The 18,178-nt window shown below is 63.5% G+C and overlaps 1 protein-coding gene across 2 annotated transcripts; it reads left to right on the top strand.

Annotated features, from left to right (window-relative positions):
- Positions 1–536: 536 nt before the first annotated feature.
- LOC132389729 (cobalamin binding intrinsic factor-like) lies at positions 537–17,319 on the top strand. Of its 2 annotated transcripts, none has more exons than XM_059962296.1 (7): positions 537–708; positions 2,696–2,836; positions 4,900–5,066; positions 12,955–13,132; positions 14,633–14,813; positions 16,952–17,070; positions 17,195–17,319. In XM_059962296.1, exons 1-7 carry the CDS (start codon positions 573–575, stop codon positions 17,254–17,256), a joined length of 984 nt encoding a protein of 327 aa, XP_059818279.1. In that variant the 5' UTR covers positions 537–572; the 3' UTR covers positions 17,257–17,319. The 2 variants fall into 2 exon arrangements, with proteins under 2 accessions (XP_059818279.1, XP_059818278.1); XM_059962295.1 differs by having other exon boundaries at positions 12,955–13,168.
- Positions 17,320–18,178: the final 859 nt, after the last annotated feature.

Genomic DNA, 18,178 nt, shown 5'->3' with positions numbered 1-18,178 from the left:
TGTAGGGGAGGGAGGGTGTGACGGAGACGGGGAGGGGTGTAGGAGAGGGAGGGGGTGACGGAGACGGGTCGGGGTGTGGGGGAGGGAGGGGGTGACGGAGACAGGGAGGGGTGTGGGGGGTAGGTGGTGACGGAGACGGGGAGGGGTGTTGGGGAGGGAGGTGGTGATGGAGAAGGGGATGGGTGTAGGGGAGGGAGGGGTGACGGAGACGGGGAGGGAGGGGGTGACAGAGACGGGGAGGGGTGTAGGGGAGGGAGGGGGTGACGGAGACGGGGAGGGGTGTAGGGGTGGGAGGGTCTGACGGAGACGGGGAGGGGTGTAGGGGAGGGAGGGGGTGACGGAGACAGGGAGGGGTGTAGGGGGGGGAGGGGGTGATGGAGACGGGGAGGGGTGTTGGGGAGGGAGGTGGTGATGGAGAAGGGGATGGGTGTAGGGGAGGGAGGGTGTGACGGAGACGGGGAGGGGTGTAGGAGAGGGAGGGGGTGATGGAGACGGTGAAATGCGTACTGCAGGGTGGAGTAGGTAACCCTCTGCGCTCTCCCCCACCCCCAGGCCACTCGTTCTCCAGCGGCATGCTGGGCCTCTACGTCCTGGCACTGAGAGCCTCGTGTGTCGACCCGGCCCAGGTCACCGATCACACAAACACATCCCCCATCGACCTGGTCCGGTTACTGCAGGACAAGCTGGCAGCTGAGATGAACAGTATCGGTGAGGAGAGTGGTTGGGGGGGTGGCGAGGGGAGGGGCCGTCTCACCCCCTCTGGAGTTAAATGCAACACTTCCCTCCCAAGTATCATCCATGGTTGCCTGTCTCTCAAATGCCCCTGAACCCCACCGGGACATTCCACACACCCACCACTCTCTGTGTGACCTTCCTACCTCTCCGACTTTCCCCCCACCCCCCACCACCGGATGCTCCAAGAATCCATCTTGGACAACGACTCCCATCCACTCCATAATGTCCACTCCACTCCAAACCCATTCGTAAGGCCAGTGACATTGTGGGGGTGGAACTGGACTCTCTGACGGTGGCGTCTGAAAAGAGGATGCTGTCCAAGTTGCATGCCATCTTGGACAATGACTCCCATCCACTCCATAATGTACCGGTTAGGCACAGGAGTACATTCAGCCAGAGACTCATTCCACCGAGATGTAACACTGAGCGTCACAGGAAGTCATTCCTGTCTGTGGCCATCAAACTTTACAACTCCTCCCTCGGAGTGTCAGACACCCTGAGCCAATAGGCTGGTCCTGGACTTATTTCCACTGGGCACGATTAACTTTTATTTAATTATTTCTGGTTTTCTGTTGCTATATTTCTACACTGTTCTTGCTTGGTCTGACTGTAACAAAACCCAATTTCCCTCGGGATCAATAAAGTCTGTCTGTCTGTCTTTCTGTGTTTCTGTCTCTCCGTGTGTGCGGGTTGGGGAGGCGGAGTATTGACCTCTTACTGATCAATCTCTCTCTCTAACCCCTCTCTCCCGCTCTCCCTCCCTCACTCTCCCTGTCCTCTCGCCCCCCCCCTCTCCCCTCTCTCCACCTTTCACCCCCTGGCTCTCCCTCCCTCCCCCTCGCTCCCCCTCGCTGCCCCTCACTGCCCCTCTCTCCCCTCTCTCTCCCTCCCTCACTCTCCCTGTCCTCTTGCCCCCCCTCCCCTTCCCCCTCTCCACCTCTGTCCACCTTTCACCCCCCTGGCTCTCCCTCCCTCCCCCTCGCTGCCCCTCTCTCCCCTCTCTCTCCCTCCCTCACTCACTCTCCCTGTCCTCTCGCCCCCCCCCCTCTCATTCCCCCTCTCCACCTTTCACCCCCTGGCTCTCCCTCCCTCCCCCTCGCTGCCCCTCTCTCCCCTCTCTCTCCCTCCCTCACTCACTCTCCCTGTCCTCTCGCCCCCCCCCCTCTCCTTCCCCCTCTCCACCTTTCACCCCCTGGCTCTCCCTCCCTCCCCCTCGCTGCCCCTCTCTCCCCTCTCTCTCCCTCCCTCACTCTCCCTGTCCTCTCGCCCCCCCCTCTCCTTCCCCCCTCCACCTTTCACCCCCTGGCTCTCCCTCCCTCCCCCTCGCTGCCCCTCCCTCCCCCTCGCTGCCCCTCTCTCCCCTCTCTCTCCCTCCCTCACTCTCCCTGTCCTCTCGCCCCCCCCTCTCCTTCCCCCTCTCCACCTTTCACCCTCTGGCTCTCCCTCCCTCCCCCTCGCTGCCCCTCCCTCCCCCTCGCTGCCCCTCTCTCCCCTCTCTCTCCCTCCCTCACTCTCCCTGTCCTCTCGCCCCCCCCTCTCCTTCCCCCTCTCCACCTTTCACCCCCTGGCTCTCCCTCCCTCCCCCTCGCTGCCCCTCCCTCCCCCTCGCTGCCCCTCTCTCCCCTCTCTCTCCCTCCCTCACTCTCCCTGTCCTCTCGCCCCCCCCTCTCCCCTTCCCCCTCTCCACCTTTCACCCCCTGGCTCTCCCTCCCTCCCCCTCGCTGCCCCTCTCTCCCCTCTCTCTCCCTGCCTCACTCTCCCTGTCCTCTCGCCCCCCCCCTCTCCTTCCCCCTCTCCACCTTTCACCCCCTGGCTCTCCCTCCCTCCCCCTCGCTGCCCCTCCCTCCCCCTCGCTGCCCCTCTCCCCTCTCTCTCCCTCCCTCACTCTCCCTGTCCTCTCGCCCCCCCCCTCTCCCCTTCCCCCTCTCCACCTTTCACCCCCTCGCTGCCCCTCCCTCAGTCATGGACGCTCGCCCGGTGACATCCTACTATGAGGTGGCGCTGGCCCTGCTCGGCCTCTGCGAGATCGGCTCCCCGGTGAGTGAGATGGACGTCCAGGCTTTCTCGGACGCTGTGAGGAAGGGTTTCGTCACACAGGTCGGTGAGTGAAATCGGAGCGGGGGGGCGGGGGAGAGAGTGGAGGGAGAGAGGGTAGAGGGAGATGGGGAGGGAGGGAGTGAGAGAGTGGAGGGAGAGAGGGTAGAGGGAGATGGGGAGGGAGGGAGTGAGAGTGGGTAGAGGGAGATGGGGAGGGAGGGAGTGAGAGCGGGTAGAGGGAGATGGGGAGGGAGGGAGTGAGAGAGAGAGTGGAGGGAGAGAGGGTAGAGGGAGATGGGGAGAGAGGGCGTGAGAGAGAGTGGAGAGACGGTAGAGGGAGATGGGGAGGGAGGGTGTGAGAGAGAGAGTGGAGGGAGAGAGGGAGGGAGGGAGTGAGAGAGTGGAGGAAGAGAGGGTAGAGGGAGATGGGGAGGGAGGGCGTGAGAGTGGGTAGAGGGAGATGGGGAGGGTGGGAGTGAGAGTGGAGGGAGAGAGGGTAGAGGGGAATGGGGAGGGAGGGAGTGAGAGAGAGAGTGGAGGGAGAGGGTAGAGGGAGATGGGGAGGGAGTGAGAGAGAGAAGAGGGAGAGAGGGTAGAGGGAGATGGGGAGGGAGTGAGAGAGAGAAGGAGAGAGGGTAGAGGGAGATGGGGAGGGAGGAAGGGAGAGACGGTAGAGGGAGATGGGGAGGGAGGGAGTGAGAAAGAGAAGAGGGAGAGAGGGAGGGAGGGAGGGAGAGACGGTAGAGGGAGATGGGGAGGGAGGGAGGGAGAGACGGTAGAGGGAGATGGGGAGTGAGGGAGGGAGACGGTAGAGGGAGATGGGGAGGGAGGGGGTGAGAGAGAGAAGAGGGAGAGAGAGAGGGAGGGAGGGAGAGACGGTAGAGGGAGATGGGGAGGGAGGGAGGGAGAGACGGTAGAGGGAGATGGGGAGTGAGGGAGGGAGAGACGGTAGAGGGAGATGGGGAGGGAGGGAGAGAGAGAAGGAGAGAGGGTAGAGGGAGTTGGGGAGGGAGGAAGGGAGAGACGGTAGAGGGAGATGGGGAGGGAGTGAGAAAGAGAAGAGGGAGAGAGGGTAGAGGGAGATGGGGAGGGAGGGAGGGAGAGACGGTAGAGGGAGATGGGGAGGGAGGGAGTGAGAAAGAGAAGAGGGAGAGAGGGAGGGAGGGAGGGAGAGACGGTAGAGGGAGATGGGGAGGGAGGGAGGGAGAGACGGTAGAGGGAGATGGGGAGTGAGGGAGGGAGAGACGTTAGAGGGAGATGGGGAGGGAGGGAGTGAGAGAGAGAAGAGGGAGAGAGGGTAGAGGGAGATGGGGAGGGAGGGAGGGAGAGACGGTAGAGGGAGATGGGGAGTGAGGGAGGGAGAGACGTTAGAGGGAGATGGGGAGGGAGGGAGTGAGAGAGAGAAGAGGGAGAGAGGGTAGAGGGAGATGGGGAGGGAGGGAGAGAGAGAAGGAGAGAGGGTAGAGGGAGTTGGGGAGGGAGGAAGGGAGAGACGGTAGAGGGAGATGGGGAGGGAGTGAGAAAGAGAAGAGGGAGAGAGGGTAGAGGGAGATGGGGAGGGAGGGAGGGAGAGACGGTAGAGGGAGATGGGGAGGGAGGGAGTGAGAAAGAGAAGAGGGAGAGAGGGAGGGAGGGAGGGAGAGACGGTAGAGGGAGATGGGGAGGGAGGGAGGGAGAGACGGTAGAGGGAGATGGGGAGTGAGGGAGGGAGAGACGTTAGAGGGAGATGGGGAGGGAGGGAGTGAGAGAGAGAAGAGGGAGAGAGGGTAGAGGGAGATGGGGAGGGAGGGAGGGAGAGACGGTAGAGGGAGATGGGGAGTGAGGGAGGGAGAGACGTTAGAGGGAGATGGGGAGGGAGGGAGTGAGAGAGAGAAGAGGGAGAGAGGGTAGAGGGAGATGGGGAGGGAGGGAGGGAGAGACGGTAGAGGGAGATGGGGAGGGAGGGAGTGAGAAAGGAGGGAAGGGGAGGATGGAGGGTATGACTCGTTTCTGAGTGATGCAGCTGAGGGGAGGACAGAGCTGTTGAAGAGGAGGCCAACGGGGGAGATCGGGAGGAGAAGCAGGGAGCGGAAAGGGAGGGGAGCGAATGTCCAGACTCAGCCCCCATTGCTCTCGGCCCTTTGGCAGACACCGAGGCCGTCTCGGCCCTGGCCCTCCGCTGCCTCCAACAGGGAAGTTCCCAGCCCGAGGACACCGTGAGGGACGCCCGGCTCAAGCTGACCCTGGAGCTGTACAGTGCGCGGACCGACCAGCACACCATCGGCAACATCTACAGCACCGGGCTGGCCGCGCAGGTGGGCACAGGGTGATCCCACAGAGGGAGAGGTCACGGAGTGTGGGGAGGGAGGGGGTGACGGAGACGGGGAGGGAGTGGGTGACGGAGATGAGGAGGGGTGTAGGGGAGGGAGAGGGTGACGGAGATGGGGAGGGAGGGGTGTGACGGAGACGGGGAGGGGTGTAGGGGAGGGAGGGGGTGACGGAGACGGGGAGGGAGTGGGTGACGGAGATGAGGAGGGGTGTAGGGGAGGGAGGGGGTGACGGAGACGGGGAGGGGTGTAGGGGAGGGAGAGGCTGACGGAGACGGGGAGGGAGGGGGTGATGGAGACGGGGAGGGGTGTAGGGGAAGGAGGGGGTGACGGAGACGGGGAGGGAGGGGTGACGGAGACGGGGAGGGAGGGGGTGATGGAGATGGGGAGGGGTGTAGGGGAGGGAGGTGATGACGGAGACGGGGAGGGGTGTAGGGGAGGGAGGGGGTGATGGAGATGGGGAGGTGTGTAGGGGAGGGAGGGGGTGACGGAGATGGGGAGGGGTGTAGGGGAGGGAGGGGGTGACGGAGACGGGGAGGGGTGTAGGGGAGGGAGAGGCTGACGGAGACGGGGAGGGAGGGGGTGATGGAGACGGGGAGGGGTGTAGGGGAAGGAGGGGGTGACGGAGACGGGGAGGGAGGGGTGACGGAGACGGGGAGGGAGGGGGTGATGGAGATGGGGAGGGGTGTAGGGGAGGGAGGTGATGACGGAGACGGGGAGGGGTGTAGGGGAGGGAGGGGGTGATGGAGATGGGGAGGTGTGTAGGGGAGGGAGGGGGTGATGGAGATGGGGAGGGGTGTAGGGGAGGGAGGGGTTGACGGAGATGGGGAGGGGTGTAGGGGAGGGAGAGGGTGACGGAGACGGGGAGGGGTGTAGGGGAGGGAGGGGGTGACGGAGACGTGGAGCGGTGTGGGGGAGGGAGGGAGAGACGGAGATGGGGTGGGGTGTAGGGGAGGGAGATGGTGACGGAGACGGGGAGGGGTGTGGGGGAGGGAGGGGGAGACGGAGACGGGGAGGGGTGTAGGGGAGGGAGGGGGTGACGGAGACGGGGAGGGGTGTAGGGGAGGGAGGGGTTGACGGAGACGGGGAGGGGTGTAGGGGAGGGAGGGGGTGACGGAGACGGGGAGGGGTTTAGGGGAGGGAGGGGGTGACGGAGACGGGGAGGGGTGTAGGGGAGGGAGGGGGTGACGGAGACGGGGAGGGGTGTAGTGGAGGGAGGGGGTGATGGAGACGGGGAGGGGTGTAGGGGAGGGAGGGGGTGACGGAGACGGGGAGGGGTGTTGGGTTGGGAGGGGGTGACGGAGATGGGGAGGGGTGTGGGGGAGGGAGGGGGTGACGGAGACGGAGTGGGGTATAGGGGAGGGAGGGGGTGATGGAGACGGGGAGGGGTGTGGAGGAGGGAGGGGTGACGGAGATGGGGAGGGGTGTAGGGGAGGGAGGGGGTGACGGAGATGGGGAGGGGTGTAGTGGAGGGAGAGGGTGACAGAGACGGGGAGGTGAGGGGGAGGGAGGGGTGATGGAGAAGGGGAGGGGTGTAGGGGAGGGAGTGGGTGACGGAGACGGGGAGGGGTGTAGGGGAGGGAGGGGGTGACGGAGACGGGGAGGTGAGTGGGAGGGAGGGGTGATGGAGACGGGGAGGGGTGTAGGGGAGGGAGGGGGTGACGGAGACAGGGAGGTGTGTAGGGGAGGGAGGGGGTGACGGAGACAGGGAGGTGTGCAGGGGAGGGAGGGTGTGACGGAGACGGGGAGGGGTGTAGGGGAGGGAGGGGGTGACGGAGACGGGGAGGGGTGTGGGGGAGGGAGGGGGTGACGGAGACAGGGAGGTGTGAAGGGGAGGGAGGGGGTGACGGAGACGGGGAGGGGTGTAGGGGAGGGAGGGGGTGACGGAGACGGGGAGGGGTGTAGGGGAGGGAGGGGGTGACGGAGACGGGGAGGGGAGTAGTGGAGGGAGGGGGTGATGGAGACGGGGAGGGGTGTGGGAGAGGGAGGGATGATGGAGACGGGGAGGGGTGTAGGGGAGGGAGTGGGTGACGGAGACGGAGTGGGGTATAGGGGAGGGAGGGGGTGATGGAGACGGGGAGGGGTGTGGAGGAGGGAGGGGTGACGGAGACGGGAGGGGTGTAGGGGAAGGAGGGGGGTGACGGAGATGGGGAGGGGTGTAGTGGAGGGAGAGGGTGACAGAGACGGGGAGGTGAGGGGGAGGGAGGGGTGATGGAGACGGGGAGGGGTGTAGGGGAGGGAGTGGGTGACGGAGACGGGGAGAGGTGTCGGGGAGGGAGGGGGTGACGGAGACGGGGAGGTGAGTGGGAGGGAGGGGTGATGGAGACGGGGAGGGGTGTAGGGGAGGGAGGGGGTGACGGAGACGGGGAGGGGTGTAGGGGAGGGAGGGGGTGACGGAGACGGGGAGGGGAGTAGTGGAGGGAGGGGGTGATGGAGACGGGGAGGGGTGTGGGAGAGGGAGGGATGATGGAGACGGGGAGGGGTGTAGGGGAGGGAGTGGGTGACGGAGACGGAGTGGGGTATAGGGGAGGGAGGGGGTGATGGAGACGGGGAGGGGTGTGGAGGAGGGAGGGGTGACGGAGACGGGAGGGGTGTAGGGGAAGGAGGGGGTGACGGAGATGGGGAGGGGTGTAGTGGAGGGAGAGGGTGACAGAGACGGGGAGGTGAGGGGGAGGGAGGGGTGATGGAGATGGGGAGGGGTGTAGGGGAGGGAGTGGGTGACGGAGACGGGGAGGGGTGTCGGGGAGGGAGGGGGTGACGGAGACGGGGAGGTGAGTGGGAGGGAGGGGTGACGGAGACGGGGAGGGGTGTAGGGGAGGGAGGGGGGTGACGGAGACAGGGAGGTGTGTAGGGGAGGGAGGGGGTGACGGAGACAGGGAGGGGTGTGGGGGAGGGAGGGGGTGATGGAGACAGGGAGGGGTGTGGGAGAGGGAGGGATGATGGAGACGGGGAGGGGGTGACGGAGACGGGGAGGGGTGTAGGGGCGGGAGGGGTGACGGAGACGGGGCGGGGTTTAGGGGAGGGAGGGGGTGACGGAGACGGGGAGGGGTGTAGTGGAGGGAGGGGGTGACGGAGACGGGGAGGGGTGTAGGGGAGGGAGGGGTGATGGAGACGGGGAGGGGTGTAGGGGAGGGAGGGGGTGACGGAGACGGGGAGGGGTGTTGGGTTGGGAGGGGGTGACGGAGATGGGGAGGGGTGTGGGGGAGGGAGGGGGTGACGGAGACGGGGAGGGGTGTGGGGGAGGGAGGGAGTGACAGAGACGGCGAGGGGTGTTGGGGAGGGAGGGATGATGGAGACGGGGAGGGGTGTGGGGGAGGGAGGGGTTGACGGGGACGGGGAGGGGTGTAGGGGTGGGAGGGGATGACGGAGATGGGGAGGGGTGTGGGGGAGGGAGGGGGTGACGGAGACGGCGAGGGGTGTTGGGGAGGGAGGGATGACGGAGATGGGGAGGGGTGTGGGGGAGGGAGGGGGTGATGGAGACGGGGAGGGGTGTACGGGAGGGAGGGGGTGACAGAGACGGCGAGGGGTGTTGGGGAGGGAGGGATGATGGAGACGGGGAGGGGGTGATGGAGACGGGGAGGGGTGTAGGGGAGGGAGGGGGTGACGGAGACGGGGAGGGGTGTAGGGGAGGGAGGGGGTGACGGAGACGGGGAGGGGTGTAGGGGAGGTAGGGGGTGACGGAGACGGTGAGGGGTGTAGGGGATGGAGGGGTTGACGGAGACGGGGAGGGGTGTAGTGGAGGGAGGGGGTGACGGAGACGAGGAGGGGTGTAGTGGAGGGAAGGTGTGACGGAGACGGGGATTGGTGTAGGGGAGGGAGGGGGTGATGGAGACGGGGAGGGGTGTAGGGGAGGGAGGGGGTGACGGAGACGGGGAGGGGTGTAGGGGAGGGAGGGGGTGACGGAGATGGGGAGGGGTGTAGGGGAGGGAGGGGGTGACAGAGACGGCGAGGGGTGTTGGGGAGGGAGGGATGATGGAGACGGGGAGGGGTGTAGGGGAGGGAGGGGTGACGGAGATGGGGAGGGGTGTGGGGGAGGGAGGGGGTGTTGGAGACGGGGAGGGGTGTACGGGAGGGAGGGGGTGACAGAGACGGCGAGGGGTGTTGGGGAGGGAGGGGATGACGGAGACGGGGAGGGGGTGATGGAGACGGGGAGGGGTGTAGAGGAGGGAGGGGATGACGGAGACGGGGAGGGGTGTAGGGGAGGGAGGGGGTGACGGAGACGGGGAGGGGTGTAGGGGAGGGAGGGGGTGATGGAGACGGGGAGGGGTGTACGGGAGGGAGGGGGTGACAGAGACAGTGAGGGGTGTTGGGGAGGGAGGGGGTGACGGAGACGGGGAGGAGTGTAGGGGAGGGAGGGGTGATGGAGACGGGGAGCGGTGTAGGGGAGGGAGTGGGTGACGGAGACGGGGAGGGGTGTAGGGGAGGGAGGGGATGACGGAGACGGGGAGGGTTGTTGGGGAGGGAAGGGGTGACGGAGACGGGGAGGGGTGTAGGGGAGGGAGGGGTGATGGAGACGGGGAGGGGGTGATGGAGACGGGGAGGGGTGTAGGGGAGGGAGGGGGTGACGGAGACGGGGAGGGGTGTAGGGGAGGGAGGGGGTGACGGAGACGGGGAGGGGTGTAGGGGAGGGAGGGGGTGACGGAGACGGTGAGGGGTGTAGGGGATGGAGGGGTTGACGGAGACGGGGAGGGGTGTAGTGGAGGGAGGGGGTGACGGAGACGAGGAGGGGTGTAGTGGAGGGAAGGTGTGACGGAGACGGGGATTGGTGTAGGGGAGGGAGGGGGTGATGGAGACGGGGAGGGGTGTAGGGGAGGGAGGGGGTGACGGAGACGGGGAGGGGTGTAGGGGAGGGAGGGGGTGACGGAGATGGGGAGGGGTGTAGGGGAGGGAGGGGGTGACAGAGACGGCGAGGGGTGTTGGGGAGGGAGGGATGATGGAGACGGGGAGGGGTGTAGGGGAGGGAGGGGTGACGGAGATGGGGAGGGGTGTGGGGGAGGGAGGGGGTGTTGGAGACGGGGAGGGGTGTACGGGAGGGAGGGGGTGACAGAGACGGCGAGGGGTGTTGGGGAGGGAGGGGATGACGGAGACGGGGAGGGGGTGATGGAGACGGGGAGGGGTGTAGAGGAGGGAGGGGATGACGGAGACGGGGAGGGGTGTAGGGGAGGGAGGGGGTGACGGAGACGGGGAGGGGTGTAGGGGAGGGAGGGGGTGATGGAGACGGGGAGGGGTGTACGGGAGGGAGGGGGGTGACAGAGACGGCGAGGGGTGTTGGGGAGGGAGGGGGTGACGGAGACGGGGAGGAGTGTAGGGGAGGGAGGGGTGATGGAGACGGGGAGGGGTGTAGGGGAGGGAGTGGGTGACGGAGACGGGGAGGGGTGTAGGGGAGGGAGGGGATGACGGAGACGGGGAGGGTTGTTGGGGAGGGAGGGGTGATGGAGACGGGGAGGGGTGTGGGGGAGGGAGGGGGTGACGGAGACGGGGAGGGGTGTGGGGGAGGGAGGGGTTGATGGGGACGGGGAGGGGTGTAGGGGTGGGAGGGGATGACGGAGATGGGGAGGGGTGTGGGGGAGGGAGGGTGTGACGGAGACGGGGAGGGGTTGTAGGGGAGGGAGGGGTGATGGAGACGGGGAGGGGTGTGGGGGAGGGAGGGGGTGACGGAGACGGGGAGGGGTGTAGGGGAGGGAGTGGGTGACGGAGACGGGGAGGGGTGTAGGGGAGGGAGGGGATGACGGAGACGGGGAGGGTTGTTGGGGAGGGAAGGGGTGACGGAGACGGGGAGGGGTGTAGGGGAGGGAGGGGTGATGGAGACGGGGAGGGGGGTGATGGAGACGGGGAGGGGGTGTAGGGGAGGGAGGGGGTGACGGAGACGGGGAGGGGTGTAGGGAGGGAGGGGGTGACGGAGACGGGGAGGGGTGTAGGGGAGGGAGGGGGGTGACGGAGACGGTGAGGGGTGTAGGGGATGGAGGGGTTGACGGAGACGGGGAGGGGTGTAGTGGAGGGAGGGGGTGACGGAGACGAGGAGGGGTGTAGTGGAGGGAAGGTGTGACGGAGACGGGGATTGGTGTAGGGGAGGGAGGGGGTGATGGAGACGGGGAGGGGTTGTAGGGGAGGGAGGGGGTGACGGAGACGGGGAGGGGTGTAGGGGAGGGAGGGGGTGACGGAGATGGGGAGGGGTGTAGGGGAGGAGGGGGTGACAGAGACGGCGAGGGGGTGTTGGGGAGGGAGGGATGATGGAGACGGGGAGGGGTGTAGGGGAGGGAGGGGTGACGGAGATGGGGGAGGGGTGTGGGGGAGGGAGGGGGTGTTGGAGACGGGGAGGGGTGTACGGGAGGGAGGGGGTGACAGAGACGGCGAGGGGTGTTGGGGAGGGAGGGGATGACGGAGACGGGGAGGGGGTGATGGAGACGGGGAGGGGTGTAGAGGGAGGGAGGGGATGACGGAGACGGGGAGGGGTGTAGGGGAGGGAGGGGGTGACGGAGACGGGGAGGGGTGTAGGGGAGGGAGGGGGTGATGGAGACGGGGAGGGGTGTACGGGAGGGAGGGGGTGACAGAGACGGCGAGGGGTGTTGGGGAGGGAGGGGGTGACGGAGACGGGGAGGAGTGTAGGGGAGGGAGGGGTGATGGAGACGGGGAGGGGTGTAGGGGAGGGAGTGGGTGACGGAGACGGGGAGGGGTGTAGGGGAGGGAGGGGATGACGGAGACGGGGAGGGTTGTTGGGGAGGGAGGGGTGATGGAGACGGGGAGGGGTGTGGGGGAGGGAGGGGGTGACGGAGACGGGGAGGGGTGTGGGGGAGGGAGGGGTTGATGGGGACGGGGAGGGGGTGTAGGGGTGGGAGGGGATGACGGAGATGGGGAGGGGTGTGGGGAGGGAGGGTGTGACGGAGACGGGGAGGGGTGTAGGGGAGGGAGGGGTGATGGAGACGGGGAGGGGTGTGGGGGAGGGAGGGGGTGACGGAGACGGGGGAGGGGTGTGGGGGAGGGAGGGGTTGACGGGGACGGGGAGGGGTGTAGGGGTGGGAGGGGATGACGGAGATGGGGAGGGGTGTGGGGGAGGGAGGGTGTGACGGAGACGGGGAGGGGTTGTAGGGGAGGGAGGGGGTGATGGAGGGGGAGGGGTGTTGGGGAGGGAGGGGGTGACGGAGACAGGGAGGGGTGTAGGGGAGGGAGGGGGTGACGGAGACGGGGAGGGGTGTAGGGGTGGGAGGGGGATGACGGAGATGGGGAGGGGTGTGGGGGAGGGAGGGGGTGACGGAGACGGGGAGGGGTGAAGGGGCGGGAGGGTGTGACGGAGACGGGGAGGGGTGTTGGGGAGGGAGGGGGTGATGGAGACAGGGAGGGGTGTAGGGAGGGAGGGGGGTGACAGAGACGGCGAGGGGTGTTGGGGAGGGAGGGATGATGGAGACGGGGAGGGGTGTGGGTGAGGGACGGGTTGACGGGGACGGGGAGGGGTGTAGGGGTGGGAGGGGGTGACGGAGATGGTGAGGGGTGTGGGGGAGGGAGGGGGTGACGGAGACGGGAGGGGTGTTGGGGAGGGAGGGGGGTGACGGAGATGGGGGAGGGGTGTAGGGGAGGGAGGGGGTGACGGAGATGGGGAGGGGTGTAGGGGAGGGAGGGGGTGACGGAGACGGGGGAGGGAGGGGGTGACGGAGACGGGGAGGGGTGTTGGGGAGGGAGGGGGTGACGGAGATGGGGAGGGGGTGTGGGGGGAGGGAGGGGTGACGGAGATGGGGAGGGGTGTTGGGGAGGGAGGGGGTGACGGAGATGGGGAGGGGTGTGGGGGAGGGAGGGGGTGACGGAGACGGGGAGGGGTGAAGGGGCGGGAGGGTGTAGTCTATGATGTCTAACCCCCCCCCCCCCCCACCTCCTCAATCTCCAGGCCTTATTCGCCAACGAGGATATCATCCCGCCCGCAGTTTGGGGCGCCAGGGAGGTCCTGCAGGAGCTCGGAGCCCTGGCCGAGCTGGGGGCGTTCCAGGTCCCTGTCTCCGCCTCGCAGGTCCTCCCCGCCCTCCTCCGGAAGTCGTTTCTCGATGCTGGCCGGATACCCTGCTCCGGTAATCTTCCGCACCTCCCCCCTGCCGACCCTCACAGTGAAGTATATTAAAAAACTTTTCCTGTCCACTTTGATGTTGTCCGCGAACTTGCTTCCATATCTCATCTTTTTCCCTTCTGATGATTTTTTAATTGCTCTCTGCAGGTTTTTAAAGACTCCCCACTAATTTTTGCTTTGTTGAATGTCCTTTCTTTTGCTTTCACAATGGCTTTGACTTCCCTCGTCAGCCACGGTTGCGCTATTTTGCCATTTGAGTCTTTCTTCATTTTTGGAATTCCCGTCTCCTGCACCTTCCTCATTTTTCTCAGAAACACACGCCATTTCTGCTCTGCCGACATCCCTGACATCAGCTTCTTCCAATCTACTTTGTCCAGCTCCTCTCTCTCAACCCTATAACCGTATAACAATTACAGCACGGAAACAGGCCATCTCGGCCCTTCCAGTCCGTGCCGAACGCTTACTCTCACCTAGTCCCACCGACCCGCACTCAGCCCATAACCCTCCATTCCTTTCCTGTCCATATACCTATCCAATTTTACTTTAAATGACAATACCGAACCTGCCTCTACCACTTCTACTGGAAGCTCGTTCCACACAGCTACCACTCTCTGAGTAAAGAAATTCCCCCTCGTGTTACTCTTAACCTTTTGCCCCCTAACTCTCAACTCATGTCCTCTTGTTTGCATCTCCCCTACTGTCAAAGGAAAAAGCCTATCCACGTCAACTCTATCTATCCCCCTCATAATTTTAAACACCTCAATCAAGTCCCCCCTCAACTTTCTACGCTCCAAAGAATAAAGACCTAACTTGTTCAGCCTTTCCCTGTAACTTAGGTGCTGAAACCCAGGGAACACTCTAGTAAATCTCCTCTGTACTCTCTCTATTTTGTTGATATCTTTTCTATAATTCAGTGACCAGAACTGTACACAATACTCCAAATTCGACCTTACCAATGTCTTGTACAATTTTAACATTACATCCCAACTCCTATACTCAATGCTCTGATTTATAAAGGCCAGCATACCAAAAGCTTTCGTCACCACCCTATCCACATGAGATTCCACCTTCAGGGAACTATGCACCATTATTCCTAGATCACTCTGTTCTACTGCATTCCTCAATGCCCTACCATTTACCGTGTATGTCCCAATTGGATTATTCCTACAAAAATGTAGCACCTCACACTTATCAGCATTAAACTCCATCTGCCATCGTTCAGCCCATTCTTCTAACTGGCCTAAATCTCTCTGCAAGCTTTGAAAACCTACTTCATTATCCACAACACCACCTATCCCAGTATCAAATGCATACTTACTAATCCAATTTGCCACCCCATCACCCAGATCATTAACGTATATGACAAACAACATTAGACCCAGTACAGATCCACATGAGAATTCTCACGCTCGAGCTTTCTACACAAAAAAAACTTTTGCACCGACGATAAAGACGCTTCGAACTCTGAACATTAACCTGATTCCTCCGGCCCCCCCCCAATCAGCGACCGTTCAGTCTGGACCGGTGACGTACGGCCTGTCGGAGATCTCGGTACGCTACACCGTGAAGAGAGATGAGGGATGCACGCACGCCTGCTCCCACTCCGTCGTCGTCACCGTCCCCGCAGGCTCGACCATCCTGGACGTGATGAAGGTGGCTGCGTTGAAAGACCCTGGGGACTTCAAGTGAGTGCAGAGGAGGCAGCGTAGAGAAGAGGGGTTCCCCCGACGCGGGGTGACGGGCCGGTGTGTGTCGGTGAGGGGAGTCGGGAGGTCACATAACGGTTGTGCAAGAGGTTGGCGAGGAAAGTGTTTTGGGAGTGGTGCCATTGACACTCGGACAGGGACACGGATAGGAAAGGTTTAGAGGGATACGGGTGGTCCGTCTGTGGAAGGAGCTGCCGGAGGAAGAGGTCGAGGCAGGTATATTAACGACATTCGGACAGGGACACGGAGAGGAAAGGTTTAGAGGGATAAGAGTGGACCATCTGTGGAAGGAGCTGCCGGAGGAAGTGGTCGAGCAGGTACATTAACGACACTCGGACAGTGATACTGATAGGAACGGTTTAGAGGGATACGGGTGGTCCGTCTGTGGAAGGAGCTGCCGGAGGAAGTGGTCGAGGCAGGTACATTAACGACACTCGGACAGGGACACGGAGAGGAAAGGTTTAGAGGGATACGGGTGGTCTGTCTGTGGAAGGAGCTGCCGGAGGAAGTGGTCGAGGCAGGTACATTAACGACACTCGGACAGGGACACGGATAGGAAAGGTTTAGAGGGATACGGGTGGTCCGTCTGTGGAAGGAGCTGCCGGAGGAAGTGGTCGAGGCAGGTACGTTAAAGACACTCGGACAGGGACACGGATAGGAAAGGTTTAGAGGGATACTGGTGGTGCGTCTGTGGAATGAGCTGCCGGAGGAAGTGGTCGAGGCAGGTACATTAACGACACTCGGACAGGGACACGGATAGGAAAGGTATAGAGGGATACGGGTGGTCCGTCTGTGGAAGGAGCTGCCGGAGGAAGTGGTCGAGGCAGGTACATTAATGACACTCAGACAGGGACACGGATAGGAAAGGTTTAGAGGGATACGGGTGGTCCATCTGTGAAAGGAGCTGCCGGAGGAAGTGGTCGGGGCAGGTACATTAACGACACTCGGACAGGGACACGGATAGGAAAGGTTTAGACGGATACGGGTGGTACGTCTGTGGAAGGAGCTGCCGGAGGAAGTGGTCGGGGCAGGTACATTAACGACACTCGGACAGGGACACGGATAGGAAAGGTTTAGAGGGATACGGGTGGTCCGTCTGTGGAAGGAGCTGCCAAAGGAAGTGGTCGGGGCAGGTACCTTAACGACACTCGGACAGGGACACGGATAGGAAAGGTTTAGAGGGATACGGGTGGTCCGTCTGTGGAAGGAGCTGCCGGAGGAAGTGGTCGAGGCAGGTACATTAACGACACTTGGACAGGGACACGGATAAGAAAGGTTTAGAGGGATACGGGTGGTCCGTCTGTGGAAGGAGCTGCCGGAGGAAGTGGTCGAGGCAGGTACATTAACGACACTCGGACAGGGACACGGATAGGAAAGGTTTAGAGGGATACGGGTGGTCCATCTGTGGAAGGAGCTGCCGGAGGAAGTGGTGGAGGTGGGTACATTAACGACACTCGGACAGGGACACGGAGAGGAAAGGTTTAGAGGGATACGGGTTGTCCGTCTGTGGAAGGATCTACCGGAGGAAGTGGTCGAGGCAGGTACATTAACGACACTCGGACAGGGACACGGATAGGAAAGGTTTAGAGGATACGGCTGGTCCATCTGTGGAAGGAGCTGCCGGAGGAAGTGGTCGAGGCAGGTACATTAACGACACTCGGACAGGGACACGGAGAGGAAAGGTTTAGAGGGATACGGGTGGTCCGTCTGTGGAAGGAGCTGCCGGAGGAAGTGGTTGAGGCAGGTACATTAACGACACTCGGACAGGGACACGGATAGGAAAGGTTTAGACGGATACGGGTGGTACGTCTGTGGAAGGAGCTGCCAAAGGAAGTGGTCGGGGCAGGTACATTAACGACACTCGGACAGGGACACGGTTAAGAAAGGTTAGAGGGATGATGGGAATCTGGGCAGGACTGGGTCGAAACTCCTGTCTATATGACTGTGACAGAGGAGGATTTCAGCCAAGGGGAAGGGGAGGGAGGGGAGGGCAGAGGAAGGGGGATAATTCAGTCAGAGGCGTCCTTCTGTGGTTAGGTGGGTGGGGTGAGCCATCAGTCCCGAACTCACTCACTCTCTCTCTCTCTCTCTCTCTCTCTCTCACCGCCCCTCTCCAGATTCTCCACAGAACGCTCTGCTTGGGGCGAATACGTCGTCAGCATCGGGGGTACTGAGGCCAACACCCGGGACAAGACCTACTGGCAGTTCCTCGTCGGTTCGCGCCCCATTCCTGTAGGTGAGTCTGCTCCCCGACAGACGTTCCCCCCTCCCCTGGCTGCAGTTGTGTCGAGTTTTGGCCTAACCCTGTGACTCGTGCCCTCTATCCCTATCCGGCCTCCCTCACTCCACTCTCCCTCCAGGTGTGGCTGCCTACAAGCTTTCCGATGGGGACCACGTCGTCGCCAAGTTCACCACGTATTGACCGCCGTCGCGCGGATCGGCCGTGTCCTCGCCTCCTCCTGAATAAACTCTGAACGAATCTCCCTCAGCAATCGGTGTCTGAACGAGTGATTGCATTCCGACGTGGCGGGGCACAGATTGACCCAGGGGTTCGGAGTCCCAGCCTGGGGGGGGGGGGGGGGGCAAACGGCTTGCTCCGGTCCATCCGTGGCTGCGGAGGGTGGGGGGGGGGGCGGTGGCGAGGTCCCTCGGAGGGGTGAGGTGTTTCTGCGTCACGCCCGAGGTTGGGTTGGGGGTGGAGTCATGTTCAAATCTCAGCACAGGGAGGAGGTCTGGAGTTGGGTCTCTCCCTCTCTCCACTCATTCCTCACTAACCCCACTGTCACTTCCCCCCCCCTCTCTCTCCAGACCTCTCCTAACCTTTCTCTCTCCTTCCCATCTCTGACACTCTCTCTCTTACTCCCTCCCTATATCTCTCTCTATCTCTCTCTCTCCATCTCTCTCTCTGCACCCCCCTCGCTAAACTCTCCCAGTCTGTTAATTTCTTCAGCCTCCGAGACAGAGAGAGAGACAGAGAGACAGAGACAGAGAGAGACGGTGAGAGAGAGAGGGAGGCGAAGAGAGAGAGGAGGGAGGGAGAGGGAGAGAGAGAGAGTGAGAGGGAGAAAGTGAGGGAGAGAGAGAGGGAGAGGGGGAGAGAGTGAAAGAGAGGGAGAGAGGGAGGGGGAGAGAGCGAGAGGGAGAGAGAGAGGGAGGGGAGAGAGAAAGTGAGGGCGAGAGAGTGAGAGGGAGAGAGAAATTGATGGGCAGAGAGAGATGGGAGAGAGGAGGAGAGGGAAAGGGGAAATGAGGGAGAGAGGTCGAGAGGGGGGGTGCAGTGCGAGTGGAGAGGGAGGGAGATAGGCAGAGAGAGTGGATGAGGAGGGTCAGAGGTGAGAGAAAAG

The sequence above is a fragment of the Hypanus sabinus genome, unplaced genomic scaffold (genome assembly GCF_030144855.1).
Source record: "Hypanus sabinus isolate sHypSab1 unplaced genomic scaffold, sHypSab1.hap1 scaffold_639, whole genome shotgun sequence".
In the NCBI taxonomy this organism is placed as follows: domain Eukaryota; kingdom Metazoa; phylum Chordata; class Chondrichthyes; order Myliobatiformes; family Dasyatidae; genus Hypanus; species Hypanus sabinus.
Note: the sequence above shows the minus strand (reverse complement) of the source record. Positions and strands in the feature narration are given on the sequence as shown.